Below are 15,385 nucleotides of genomic sequence, written 5' to 3'. Positions count from 1 at the left end.
GAGCCAGCACCGCCATTCAATGTGATCATGGCTGATCATTCTCAATCAGTACCCCGTTCCTGCCTTCTCCCCATAACCCCTGACTCCGCTATCCTTAAGAGCTCTATCTAGCTCTCTCTTGAATGCATTCAGAGAATTGGCCTCCACTGCCTTCTGAGGCAGTGAATTCCACAGATTTACAACTCTCTGACTGAAAAAGTTTTTCCTCATCTCAGTTCTAAATGGCCTACCGCTTATTCTTAAACTGTGGCCCCTTGTTCTGGACTCCCCCAACATTGGGAACATGTTTCCTGCCTCTAACGTGTCCAACCCCTTAATAATCTTATACGTTTCGATAAGATCCCCTCTCATCCTTCTAAATTCCAGTGTATACATGCCTAGTCACTCCAGTCTTTCAACATATGACAGTCCCGCCATTCCAGGAATTCACCTAGTAAACCTATGCTGCACGCCCTCATTATCCGTAATCCGTCCAACAACACAGTTGCACCATCAGCGAATTTTTAAATGAAGTTGGAACTGTGTCCAATTAGTCATGGGTATAGAGTGAGCAGAGCAGAAGACTGAGCACACAGCCCTGAGGTGTCCCTGTACTGATTGTTATTGAGGAAGAAGTGTTGTTGCCAATTCGCACCAATTGTGTTCTGTTGATGAGGAAGTCGAGGATCCAGTTGCAAACGGCTGCTCAGAGAACCAGTTGTCTAAGCTTGGTAACAAATTTGGAGGGGATGATTATGCAGAGAACACCGAGCTGTAGTCATGTCCAGTGGTCCAGTGAAGAGCCAGAGAGATTGCATCCCCCGTTGATCTATTGTGGCAATTGGCAAATTGTAGTGGGTCCAGGTTCTTGCTGAGGTAATTGATATGCAAAGCACTTCATCACCATGGATGTTAGTGCCACCAGTTGGTAGACATTGAGGCATGTCACCTTATGCTTCTTGGGCACTGGTATTATTGATGCCCCTTTAAAGCAGGTGGGAACCGCAGATCTCAGTCATGAGAGGTTGAAGATGTCCACAAAAAAACTCCAGCCTGTTGGTCCATGCAGTTTTTGAGATTGCGATCAGGTCGAGATGCTTTCCGAGGGTTCGCCCTTCTGAAGGATCTTCTGACGTTGGCCTTGGTGACTGAGATTGCAATACCAAGTGGGGCTACAGGGGCTCAAGCAGGCACATTGGTGTTCTTCCTTTCAAAGTGTGTGTAGAGTGCATTGAGCTTGACCAATATTCAGCGAGCCACTTTCTGGTCTTTCACTTTTTATAAATCACAACTCATCCAAAATATCACAATCTAATCCCACATCTAGACTTGTCCTCACAGATTGACACTGGCTCCCAGTCCCTGATCTAATATTTTTAACTTTCCTTTTAAAATGCTTCTTGATCTTTCCCTCCTTTATAACCTCTTTAAAACATACAATATGGTCACTCTAACTCTGGCCTCATGCACATCTTCCATCGGTTTCTCTGATGATAACTGCATCCTCAACTTCTTTACTGTCTGGAGTAGGCTCCCTAATCCTGTTAAAATAATCCTTTTTAAAAAGGTTTTTAAACTTTATCTCTTTGATCTAGAATTTGATCCTCCTGAGGCTCTGCATATTTGGTTTGACATCCTTTATTTTTCCCCATATGCTCTGGGCTGATCTTATAGGTTGAAGGTTCTTATGTTAGACAAGTTTCTCGTGCAGTTAGTTTATGCCAGAGGTAATGCTTATCACATGGATTCTTACGTATCATTAAAACCAATAATTAAAAGCTAGGATGCCTCAAGTATATTTTCCATCACAATTCAATTTGCCTACTGGAGGCACTAATATTTAATATTGAAGCATCATTAGAAATGTGCACTCAGTCAAATATTTTATGCCGTGATAGTTACAAATAGCTATGCTGAATTGCTGTAGGGTCCTAGAAAATAACTTAATATAAATGACAGATAATGTCTATAAATATTGAGCTTATCTATGGAAAGCAGGGTTAATATACATTCACTACAGTGGGGGAAGTGTTTAGCTGAACATGTAAGAGCTTTTGAATTGAACATAAGGATAGCTGAAAATACTGCAGTTACAGCCATGGCACTTCTTCAAATGGCACACCGCCAGCCCTGACAACCGTGCATGGTCAGCACTCACTATACTTTCCTAGTAAGCTCGGAGCATGCAAGCTGCCAGTGATTTGGAGCTTACAGCTGTATTGAATGGAACCTTTTAATGAGAATTTTCAGAAACCTTTTAATGAGAATTATTTCTGATAACAAATATTTTATTGCAGTTGTGGTTAAAAGTAAAACTATGAAAATTCTTGCATTTGTCCAGAATTAACATTGGTTGAACCCATAGAGTTTCAGCATATTACTAATCTGCTGAAGTTGGATTAAGAACCATTTGGTAAAATATAATTAGAAAGACCAAACTACTCATTGTACAAAAAAAAATCTAAATACAATAGTCAAGGTAGTATAAGACAATAACTGCAGATGTTGGTACAAATCGAAGGTATTTATTCACAAAATGCTGGAGTAACTCAGCAGGTCCCCCTGACATCAGTCTGAAGAAGGGTCTCGACCCGAAACGTCACCCATTCCTTCTCTCCTGAGATGCTGCCTGACCTGCTGAGTTACTCCAGCATTTTGTGAATAAATAGTCAAGGTAGTGTCATCAGGGAAAAAATAGGCAAGAAAAGAGAGACATTGAGACAACACTCTGTATTTTAAAAGCTTTGGCAGATTTTTTTTTAATAAGAGAATTACAAAGACCTGTTTATGCTTCTGATATCCAAGCAAGACAAAGCCACATTGGCAGGATATCAATTAAAAACCAGAAAGTAAGGTGCTCCTGCAAGACTTGTTTCAAATTCTCTCAGCTACCTCAGCCCCGCAGAGAAAAAGATAGGATAATTAAAGCCAAAGTTTCCTGGATGACCAAAGAGATAAGGTACATTAAAACTAAAAAAAAATAATCACATTCATCAGATCAATAACATGTGAAAAACATGTTGATTATGGAAGGTTCAGTGGAGAAGTAAAAAGTAATAGAGGCAACAGGAAACTAAACGAAACACAGGGCTGATCAGGGAGCAACAAGAAGATTGATTCATAGAGGAAACAGGTATGGTCACTGAACTAAATGGTATCTTACACCAGTCTTGCTTCTTTCCCTTATATTCTCATGTGATAGACAAAGAATATGAAACACCCTTCTAAAACATTAGTTAGGTCAAAGTATTGTGTCCAATTTTGGGCATGACACTTTAGAAATGATATGATGGCTTAGAGTGGGAGCCAAAGCAAGGTTCTTGAAAAAAAATCTTAACATTATGTACTTAAATTACTTAGATAACTTGGAGAAGCTGGAGTTATTGGAAATTAAGAGAGCATCTGATGAATGTATTTAAAATTATGAAGGGCTTAAGCAGTAAGAAGCTGTTCCATTGCTGAAACACTGAGAACCACAGGACATACAGTGAAGGTGATTGGTAAATGCACAAGGAAAATGGTTTTTTTCTTTACACACAAGTTGGGTAAGGACTTGAAAGGGAAAAATAATTTAAGGGCTATGAGACGAGAATGGATCAAGATGGTGGTAATTGGAATTATTTGGAATACTCTTGCTTGGAGCCAGCAGACTTAATGGGAAAATGGCCTCCTTCTGTGCTATATTCTTACTGTAATTCTGACAGCAAGCACAATTCACAGGTCAGCTGTCTGTTGGTGTGGTAAACTGTTTCAGCACTGATGGCAGGAAAATGTATCACAGGGTTGTGCAGATAATTTATTGACGCTGTAATAATCAAGACAACATAAGATAAGAACAAAAGTTGGAGCCATACAGATTCCTTAAAATATTGTAGTAATTATTCCTCCTCCTGAGAGCTGATTAATTGCCATGCACCCCATGAAATCCACCCTGACTAACCTTCATTTTAATTGCCATTGGATAGGTTGGAGGAAAATCTCTGATTTTTATTTTCAATCCTCCACCTACTATTGTTAATTAAAATTATCTCCTTTTTATTTTAATTGTTTTTTGTAACAAAACAATTCTTATGTTAAAATTGGTCAAAATCATGGGAAATGGTACCATTCAAACAGTCTGGGTTAGCAAATGGCAATTCGACAGACAATGTAAACCCTGTATGGATTTTAGTCTTCTGTACACTATTAATCTGTAAATGATTATTTAAGGTTTATCCAGAACAATCAACCAGATATTGTTCCTAAATCACTATATATTGATTAGCACTAGTAATCACAATCACAATCATACTTTATTAGCCAAGTATGTTTTGCAACATACGAGGAACTTGATTTGCCATACAGTCATAACAATAAAAAAGCCACAGGACACACAAAATACATTTTAACATGAACATCCACCACAGTGACTCCTCCACATTCCTCACTGTGATGGAAGGCAAAAAAAAGTTCAATCTCTCTCTTCTTTGTCCTCCAGTGGTCAGGGGCCTCCAACCTTCCTCGTCGGGGCGATCCAGCTCCTGCATTGGGGGGGGGGGGTGGGAATCTCAGCTCTCCCGCGCCAGGCGATCAGACTCTGGGTTGGGGCTTGTCGAAACCTGCAGCTTTTGGAGCTCCCAACCAGTCTTAACCCAAGAATGCGAGCTCCGCGATGTTAAAGTCCACAGGCCGCGGTTGGAGCGTTGATCCCAGGCAAGGGATCGCACGCTCAGATGGTAAGTCCACGCCCAGCGAGGGCTCACAGTCAGTCCCAGGCAAGGCATCCAGCTCAACGATGTTGGGCTGCAGAGCGACCGGAGATACAACCCGCAAAACAATCGCATCTCCAGTTCCCATGTGAAAAAAACATGTTTTATTTCATTACTATATTAAGTTGGATTAATAATTGCAAATATAGTTTGATTATTTTTGAAAATTTCGGAGCAAGTGCAAACCATAATTTGTTATGATACGAATATATGGCTATCAAAGGTACGAGTTGTTAAATTAATATGGTGTTTCCTTTTCTAAAAAGTGCAAATAATTTATTGTAGTTTTAATGACAATCCAGGAACTTCATCCTCACTTAGTTTCATGACTGACTTTTAAAAATAATGAATTGATTCAAATCCTCAAACGACGGGGCTGTGGAGCTAACGAACCGGTCACTACATCGGGCCGATAGAACAAAGGACTCCGGTAAGAACAAGGGCGGTGGGCTCTGTATCTACATTAACAATGACTGGTGCACCAACCACACTGCAATAGAGAGCTACTGTTCCCCAGACCTGGTGTACCTACTGCTTAAATGTAGGCCGTTTTATCTGCCTCGAGAGTTTACTGTGGTCATCAACATGGCCGCATACATTAGCCCACAGGCTAATGCTAACCTAACACTAGCTCAGCTGCACTCGGCCATCAGCAAGCAGCAGGATGCCCACCCCAACGGTGCCTTCATTGTTGCCGGGGACTTTAATCAGGTCGACCTACGAGCTGCGCTCCGCAAATTCCACCAGCATATGCAGTGCCCTACCAGGGCCTCAAACACGCTGGACAAAGTGTACACCAACGTAAAGGACGCCTACAGAGCTCTCCCGTGCCCACCTCTGGGACAATCCAATCACCTCTCACTGCTTCTACTGCCCGCATACAAACCCCTCATCCGCAAGACCACACCTACAATTAAGACGGTCAAAATATGGCCCGAGAACACCACCCTACAACTTTAAGACTGCTTTGATCGCACCGACTGGGACCTGTTTGCACAACAGGCGACCTGCGGTTCTGAGGTAGACTTGGAGGAGTACACATTCACTGTGCTCTCCTACATCAACTGCTGTGTGGAGAATGTCACAAGGACAAGGAAACAAAGATGTTCCCAAACCAGAAACCCTGGATGAATAAGGAGGCACAGAATCTGTTGAGGGCACGCAACAATGCCTTTAAATCTGGTGACACTTCAGCATACAGTGTTGCCAGGTCAAACCTGAACAAAGGTATAAAAAGGGCCAAAGACACACACAGGCAACGGGTGGAAGACCACTTCAATACCACGGACACCAGAAGCATGTGGCAGGGTGTCAGGGACATCATTGACTACAAGGGCAGCCCTGCCTGCCCCCTCAGCAATATCACACTAACCAACGAGCTAAACACCTTCTTTGCCCGCTTCGAAACTGGCAACACCACCTTGAGTGGAAGAACCCCAGCCGAGGCGGAGGGACAGGTCTTGCAATTGAGCACACAGGAAGTACAATGCGCTCTGCAAAGGGTCTACCCAAGCAAGGCTGCAGGCCCGGATCGAGTTCAAGGAAGGGTACTTAGGGACTGTGCTGAACAGTTGGCTGAGGTATTCACCAGGATCTTTAACCTGTCGTTATCTCTGGCTACGGTCCCCAAGTGCCTGAAGTCAGCTACCATAGTGCCAGTGCCGAAAAAAGCAAAGATCACCGACCTGAACGACTACCGTCCGGTTGCCCTAACTCCAATAGTCACGAAGTGCTTTGAAAGACTGGTCCTCTCACACATCAAATCCAGCATCCCTGCCTCACTGGACCCACATCAATTTGCATACAGGGCAAATAGATCCACAGAGGACGCCATCTCTCTGGCTTTTCACACTGTCCTGACTCACCTGGAGAGACAGGGCACGTACGAGAGGATGCTATTCATTGACTATAGCTCTGTCTTCAACACGGTCATCCCCACCAAGCTCATCACCAAACTCCACCAGCTAGGCCTCAGCTCGTCGTTATGCGACTGGATCCTGGATTTCCTGCTGGAGTGACCGCAGGCAGTGAGAATGGGCACGCACCTGTCCTCCACTATCACCCTGAGTACCGGCACACCACAGGGTTGTGTTCTGAGCCCGATGCTCTACTCCCCAAGCTCCACACAAGACTGTGTTCCTGCATTCGACACCAACACCATTGTCAAGTTTGCAGACGACACAACAGTGATCGGGCTGATCATCAACGGTGATGAAACAAAATACAGAGCGGAGGTGCAGAACCTGGCGGACTGGTGCTCTGATAACAACCTGTCCCTAAATACCACCAAGACCAAGGAGCTGATCATCAACCTCCGTAGGTCACACAACGGGGAATACGCCCCGATCCTTATCAATGGGGTCAGTGTGGAGAGAGTGTCCAGCTTCAAGTTTCTGGGCACTCACATTTCGGAGGACCTAACATGGTCCAATAACACTGCTGCGCTGGTCAAGAAGGCACAGCAACGACTGTTCTACCTAAGAACACTGAAAAAGTCTGGTCTACCCCAACAGCTGCTGATGACATTCTACCACTGCACCATAGAGAGCATCCTAATATATGGCATCCCTGTGTGGTATCTCAGCTGCACGGAGGCAGAGAGGAAAGCTCTTCAGCGGGTGGTCCATAGAGCTCAAAAGACTATCGGAACACAGCTACCAGCCTTGGAGGGCATCTACAACACACGATGCCTCAGAAAAGCCACCAGCATCCACAAAGACTCTTCACACCCCTGCAACAGTCTGTTCGAACTTCTACCATCGGGCAGACGATACAAGGCCTTCTACGCCCGCACCTCCAGACTCAGGAACAGCTTCATCCCCAGGGCCAGAGCTGCTATGAACCGGTCCTGCTGAGCCGGATGGTCACATCGCACAGTGAACCGGCACAGACCTACTTGCACTTTATACTGTTTTAAAACTGTTCTAATTTGTTCCATTGGGTTGTTTGAATTAATACTGATTAGTTAATTGATTTATTGCATCGTATGGGAGGCGCATTCCCAATCTCGTTGTACCCCTGTACAATGACAATAAAGATATATTGTATTGTATTGTAGAATTTGAACTAATTCTGTCTGGAGTATTGATCCAGTGTTCTGAATCACTAGCCTAGTAACATAGCAATTGCATTAGCCAATACATGAATACTGGGTTTGACTTATATCTGCTTCCTACATCCCAGTCATGTACAAGTTGTTCTTAGCAATGGAATGTTATTTTTCTGAGATTTGCTACCACTGTATTGACATTGTTTAGTCCGATACACAACACGATTAACCAAGTCAATTTACAACAAAGCAATCCAAAATTACTGCCTAACGTAGCTGTTTTAAACTGACCGATCTGACAGAAGCTTGGCTGTAAAGATTAAAATGGGCATTCACAATGAGGAATCTATTAGTAGCAATGGTGGGGGGAAGCAATGAATCTGCTGACACATTGCAGGGATGAGAATTATGTAGTCAAGCAGCAGTATCATCTTTGTGTTCTATTAATTGTGTAACTCAGTAGTAAACTTAACTAGCACAGTGATCTAAATTTTTTGAGATTAACTCATTTCCCTAAAAAAGCCACAGCTTAGTTATGAATTAATGAATTAATGTTAGATCAACATCGGAGAATGAAAACTGATTCATCATTTTGATTGGCTATCGGAAGCAGTAAACTGACTGTTATTCAGAGTGGTAAAATAAGAAAAATTTAAAGAACATTTGGAAATGAGTTGCAATTTAACATATATCAAAAATGTATTGGAACTTTACCAAACCCTCTTTAAAAAAGGTCCTACCATTCTGAAAGCATAGCTCATTTACAAACCATGTCTTTTCGCAATAACCAGATAAGATTAGAATGAACACTCTGACACAATTACTGCACATTCACCAGCTTTGCCACTATTCAAATATCTGGGAAGATAAAACGATAAATATAAACTATTTAGGTTTCCCTAAGAATGAAATTAAAGAGTATTCTCCATTTGCAATTACTCACAAAAATCTTGTTAATGCACAGAAAATAATTGCATTTATTCTAGAAGGATTGGCTTAGAGGGATAGGGACCAAATATGGGCACATGGTACTAGCATGGATGTGGTCTCTTGGTTGGCATAGACAAATTGGGCCAAAAAGCCTGTTTCCATGCTGTATGACTATGACACTATGATTTGCTCCAGCCATTGTTAATGCTTAAAAAATAGATAAATTGCTGGACAATTTCCTCCACTTCAAGACACTTGTTTTTGCAGTGTAACACCAATAAATCTAATTGGAGACATTTGTTGCTTTATTAATATCACAATAATGATACAAGTTGCAGACACTCAATTTTAGGGGCCAATAAAGAAACCAATTGAAATTATAGATGCATCTGCCCCATGACCATTCTTCCCCTCTCTACTTCCTTAACACTATCTGATCAGAACAAATTTACATAATTTCTTTTTGCATTGTCCACTCATTTTTTCGCTATTCCTAAGGTTTTTTTTTTAAGAGAAGGACCATCAACATTAAATATGATGTTCAAAAATCCCAGCAACCCGCTGACATTACCGCAATATAATCAGGTAATACCCTCAGCAACACAGGCCACACAAATAATGGAGAAAATTCTACTCTAGGGCGGCACAGTGGCGCAGCGGTAGAGTTGCTGCCTTACAGCGCCGGCAATCCGGGTTTGATCCCGACTACGGGTGCTGTCTGTACGGAGTTTGTATGTTCTCCCCATGACCTGCGTGGGTTTTGTCTGAGGTCTTCGGTTTCCTCCCGCACTCCAAAGACGTACAGGTTTGTAGGTTAATCAGCTTGGTAAATATAAAAATTGTCCCTAGTGTGTCTAGGATAGTGTTGATATGCGGGGATCACGGGTCGGCGAGGACCCGGTGGGCCGAATGGCCTGTTTTCGTGCTGTATCTCTAAACTAAACTAAATTAAGCAAACATGGTTAACATTTATTTAGTTGTGTTCAACATCCACTCACTTTCAATGCTGCTCCGTCTATAATTAAAAATCAATGCATGATGGCATGGGTTTCTACAACATATAGCCATCACATAGGGTGATAAGAAAAAGCTCCATTTACAAAATAGCCAGGCCACTAATATAACTACTGAAAACATAGAAACTCCAAAGACGAACAGGTATGTAGGTTAATTGACTGGGTAAATGTAAAAATTGTCCCTAGTGTGTGTAGGATAGTGTTAATGTGCGGGGATCGTTGGGCGGCGCGGACTCGGTGGGCCGAAGGGCCTGTTTCCGCGCTGTATCTGTATCTCTAAATCTAAACATAGAAAATAGGTACAGGAGGAGGCCATTCGGCTCTTTGAGCCAGCACCGCCATTTATTGTGATCATGGCTGATCATCCAGAATCAGTAACCTGTGCCCAACTTCTCCCCATATCCCTTGATTCCACTAGCCCCCAGAGCTTCATCTATTTCATATTTCATAACTGTTAAGGTATGGATCATAAAGGAATACAGCACAAAAACATGCCCTTCAACCTATAACAAAACCACGCTGACCATCAGTACTCATTTTACACATCCTACCTAATGTTATGTGTGGGTGTTGATAGGGTAGCATTAACTCCCACACATAACAGATTCTAGTACACACTTCTGCTCGGGGTAATTTACAGTGGCTGGTTAATCTACCACCCCACACATTTTGAGATGTGGGAGGAAACCAACATGGTCACAGAAAGAATGTGCAAACTCCACACAGACTGTATTGGAAGTCAGATGGAACCCGCATCACTGGAGCTGTGAGGCAGCAGCTCTATGAGCTGTGCCACTGCACTGCCCTAACGAAAGTATATATCCAAAGTATATATTTAAAAATTAAATGATGGAACAAGTGCTAACCATAATTTGTTATTAAAACTAAAAGACTGCAAATAAAAAATATTTATTAGTTAGCTAAAATTTCCATCTGTTAGTTCTCTCAGGTATTTCCAGCATAAGATCTGGGGAACCTCTGAAATTTTGTATTCCAAGTCAGGAAACAATTCAGCAAAACTATTGTAAATACTTGCTGCAACCTCTATACATCCACATTTGCTTAGCAATGCTGGTCAGTTACGTGAAAAATTGTCAGCAATTATGCTGATAACAACAGATATATTTTTACTGTAAAAATAGTTTGTTATTTTGTTAAGGATGTGAGACATACTTAATTCAAACCACTAGCCATTGGTGTGTATCAGTGAAACCAAATTTCAGTTTATGAAAAATAATAAAACAACAAAATAATTGTGGCATTTCTTACTGGCAGGTTGTCTCCTTCTTTTTACATGGATCCTGTTTGCAACATGCCATTTCTTGTTCTGAAAAAAAAAGATAACCATTTAATGACAAAATAACAGGGACTGATGACGCATTATTTTTGAGTTATGATTAATCTTTCAAGATGAATTCATATTCTGTAATTATTCGATGGCACAACATTCTCATTTACACTTACACTTTCAGATGAAAAACAATTTTAGCTGTCCTTCATTTTCACTGAGTCTAAATTGTGGAACCATTAAGAACTGTCATTACTTTTTATCATCACTGCCTTCATCATCAATAGTCAATATTAAAACCACAGACACTATCATGAACCATTCAGAAAAGAGTGATAAGACTAATCTAGAATGAGCTGTCATTCAAGCTCTTGAAGGAAAGTGGATAATAAGAACACAATGTTATTTAGATTATCAAATGAAATTAATACAAAAAATGCTTAAGCATGTGTGCAACGAGAAAAAAGAGAGACCAGTTTTAACCTGCAGGAAATTAGCTGGAAATGGTTAAATAATCGGCTTCATTCACCCCTATGATTCCTACATCTTTCCTGGTTTATCTCCATTTTAATCTTCTATTTTGAGTATACAAGCGAGAAGCAAGTGGAATCACATTTCAAATGAGAATCTCAGCATCAAAAGCGTCAAATTTATTTCCAAGTTCTGGAAAATCTAAAAAGATGTATGTCATTTGACACCAAAGCTAATGCAGGAAAGAGGTAGATTTTTAGATATTAAGCAAATTAAGGGATACATGTATTGGATTGCAGGAAGAAGGTCAGAGTCATAGAGCATGGAAACAGGCCCTTGGGCCCAACTTGCCCATGCCAACCAACATGTCCCATCTACACTAGTCCCATCTGCTTGCATGTGGTCCACATCCCTCTAAGCCTATCCTATCCATGTACCTGTCTAAATGTTTCTTAAACGTTGCGATAGTACCTGCTTCGACTACCTCCTCTGGCAGCTCGTTCCATATACCCACCACCCTCTGTGTAAAATAGTAGCTCCTCAGTTTTCTATTACATTTTTCCCAACTCACCTTAAACCTATATCCTCTGGTTTTTGATTTCTCTACTCTGGGAAAAAGACTATACGTTTACCCGATCTATTCCTCTCATGATTTTGTACCGGGTTACAGTGAAAAGCTTTCTGTTGCGTGCTAACCAGACAGCTGACCAGATAGAAACATAGAAAAATAGGTGCAGGAGTAGGCCATTCGGCCATTCAATATGATCATGGCTGATCATCTAAAATCAGTACCCTGTTCCTGCTTTTTCCCCATATCCCTTGATTCCTTTAACCCTAAGAGCTAATCTAACTCTCTCTTGAAAACTCTCATCCCTCATCCTCCTGCACTCCAAGGAATAAAGTCCTAGCCTGCTGATCCTCTACCTATAGCTCAGGCTCTCGAGTCCTGGCAACATTCTCTTAAATCTTCTCTGAACCCTTTTCAGCTTGACATCTTTCCTTTAATATGACATATTTCCTATAATATGATGAACTAAATTGAATAAAATACTCTGCATGTGATCTCACCAACTCTTATACAACTGCAACATGACTTCCAGCATCTGTACTCAATACTCTGATTGACGAAGAACACGCCCTTTTGACCACCTAACTACCTGTGATGCCACTTTCAAGGAATTATATACCTGGACTCCTAAATCCCTCTGCTCTACAACAGGGCCCTACAATTCACTGTGTAGGTCCTGCCCCTGTTAAACTCTCAAAATGCACCACCTCACATTTTTCTGTATTAAATTCCATCAGCCCACCTGCCCAACCGATCGAGATCCCGCTGCAATTTTTGACAACCAGTTTCACTATCTACAATACCCATTTTTGTGTGTTAGCACTAAACATTATACCCATTATCCTGTATCTGTATACTGTAGACGGCTTGATTGCAATCATTTATAGTCTTTTCACTGACAGGATAACATACAACAAAAAAGCATTTCATTGTACCTCAGTACACATGACAATAACAAAATACACTAAAATGATCACTTAAAAACATGCTGAATCGCAGAGCAGACACAAGGAGGCAAAGTCTATTATTACTTCTAATTCTTTTGTTCTTTTTCGACATACCCAAAGTTTTAAGAATATATCACCTTTTCTAAATAATCACTTACTTCAGGAAATAAACTTCCGATAAAGGTTGGAGTTGTTGTCTCAGGATAATGCACAGGTTGTATAACAAAATAAGAATCACTAAAACAAATGATTAGAGAAAGGGGATTGCAGTTATGGTCTGAAACTGTGGAGAAATAGTGATTATAAAAGACATTTGGCATCACCTGAGTGTTTAGCCACTCCCTGATCGAACCTTCGGCACAGAGATTACAAGGGGCGGGTTTTGAATAAGGTGACAAAGTCAAGAGGAGTGTGTGAGGAGAGAGAGTGCTTTGGGTGTGTGCTGTTCATTTGCTGTGCAAAGAAAACCTTCCTAACAAGGCGTCTAGTCTAATTCTGAGCTGGACTGTACCGAGTCCCACTACATTGGTGACCCCAACCTTCCAAATTGGTCATTTTGGAGTGGAATATGCACCCCAGCGCTCAACCCGCCATTCTGGCCGACCAGGCCCAACTGAACCCGGTCGTCTTGAAACTGCCTACCTTCTGGACCGTAGGTAGGTAGGGTTCCAGCAGGCCGAGGCACAATTTTTCATCCGCAGGATCACGGTCGACGAGACCCACTATTACCACATTGTTGGTGCGCTCGACCAAGAAACAGCCAGTCGGGTAGTGCCTTACCTGCGCGATCCCCCGGCGGGCGGCAAATATGAAAGCCTCAGGCGCTGCTCCTCCGCACCTTCGGGCTCAGCCGCATGGAGCGAGCGGCACGGATCCTGAACAAGGGCGGGCTCGGCGATCGGAAGCCGTCGGCCCACATGTGCGAGATGCTGACGCTCATGGACGGCCACCAGCCCTGCCTGCTTTATGAGTACACATTGGCGCCGTCCTGGAAGTGGCCCCTGATATCGACTATTCCGCTTTGGCGGCAGCTCAGCTGGAGGACGGCGAGATGCTCGACTATCGCACCGCGATTTCTGGCCTGGTACTGGAGGACGTGCCGTTTGGTCCTGCGGGAACCACGATCCTGTGTGACGTGTCTACTGGGCAGCCGCAACCCATCGTCCCCGCCGCCAGGCGCTCGACGTCATCCATGGGTTGGCTTATTCGTCCATTTAGTTGACGACCGCCTTGGTACCCGCTGGTTTCATTCAGCACGGCTTGCGCAAGCAAGTCGGTAACTGGGCCAAAGCCTGCATCCCGTGCCAGACGTCGAAGATTCAGCGCCATGTCCAGGTGCCCATACAGGGTTTTGCTGTGCCTCAACGTCGGTTCGACCACATCCACATGGATATCGTGGGCCTGCTTCCCCCTTCCCGGGGCGTCACCCACCTCCTTACTGTGATAGATCGATTTACGCTGGAGGCCGTTCTGCTGACCAACACGTCTACTGCAGCGTGAGCCCAAGCCCTCGCCGCACACTGGATCGCCCGCTTTGGTGTGCCGGTGGACATCTCATAGGACCGGGCGGCCCAGTTCACCTCAGAACTGTGGTCGGCAATGGCCCACCTGTTGGGGGTCCAGCTCCACCACACCACGGCCTACCATCCGCAGGCTAATGGCCTGGTGGAGCGGTTCCACCGCCATCTCAAGGCCGCGCTGAAGGCGTGGCTCACGGGCCTGGAGTGGATGGACGTGTTGCCGTGGGTTTTGTTGGGGATCTGTACGGCCCGGATGGAGGACTTGGCTTCTTCCTCGCCGCAACTAGTATACGTTCTCCGCTCACAGTTCCAGGGGATTTTATCCCGGCGGCGCACGGACAGCAGGAACCGTCATCGTCCATGCTGCAGCGTCTCCGGCAGAAGGTGGGCAAGCTCTCTCCGGTCCCGACGTCTCACCATGGGGTGATTCGTCCCCACGTCACGTCTTCGCTCCAGGACTGCCCGTACGTGTTCCTGTGTCGCGACTCTCTCTACAGCGGCCGTATGAGGGGCCTTTCCGGGTGCTACAGAATGGGCCTACAACCTTCGTTTTGGACATAAGGGGCCGGCATGAGACTGTGTCGGTGGCTCGCCTTAAGCCTGCCCATTTGGACATTAACCAGGTGGCCCAGCATTGGCGTCGGGGGTGTCCGCAATCCCGGCCGCTTCGCCTGCGCCTATGCCAGTCCCGCCCCCCGAGAAAGCAGTTGTGATTACGAAGTTTGGCCGCCTTGTTCGTCTGCCGATTTGTTTTCGTGCCTCCAGTTCTGGGGGTGTCTTGTGGCCCCTCGGCATGGAGATTACGAGGGGCGGGTTTTGGATAAGGTGACAAGGTCACGAGGAGTGTGTGAGAAGTGCATATTGAAACT

General features: G+C 43.7%; 1 protein-coding gene across 7 annotated transcripts in view; it reads right to left on the bottom strand.

The window, feature by feature from the left end:
* LOC144602268 (uridine phosphorylase 1-like) overlaps positions 1-15,385 on the bottom strand; it is a 48,838-nt gene that overhangs the window by 19,172 nt on the left and 14,281 nt on the right. For 6 of the 7 annotated variants that reach the window (XM_078415162.1, XM_078415213.1, XM_078415204.1 and 3 more), the window contains exon 2: positions 10,992-11,049. In XM_078415162.1, coding sequence (XP_078271288.1) covers positions 10,992-11,049 — 58 coding nt within the window. Of the gene's footprint in view, positions 1-10,991; positions 11,050-11,493; positions 11,576-15,385 lie in introns of those variants that run through there. The other variant, XM_078415196.1, reaches the window with a different exon arrangement.

This window comes from Rhinoraja longicauda, chromosome 2, assembly GCF_053455715.1.
Source record: "Rhinoraja longicauda isolate Sanriku21f chromosome 2, sRhiLon1.1, whole genome shotgun sequence".
Lineage (NCBI taxonomy): Eukaryota > Metazoa > Chordata > Chondrichthyes > Rajiformes > Arhynchobatidae > Rhinoraja > Rhinoraja longicauda.
This window is presented reverse-complemented; position numbering and strand designations above follow the sequence as displayed.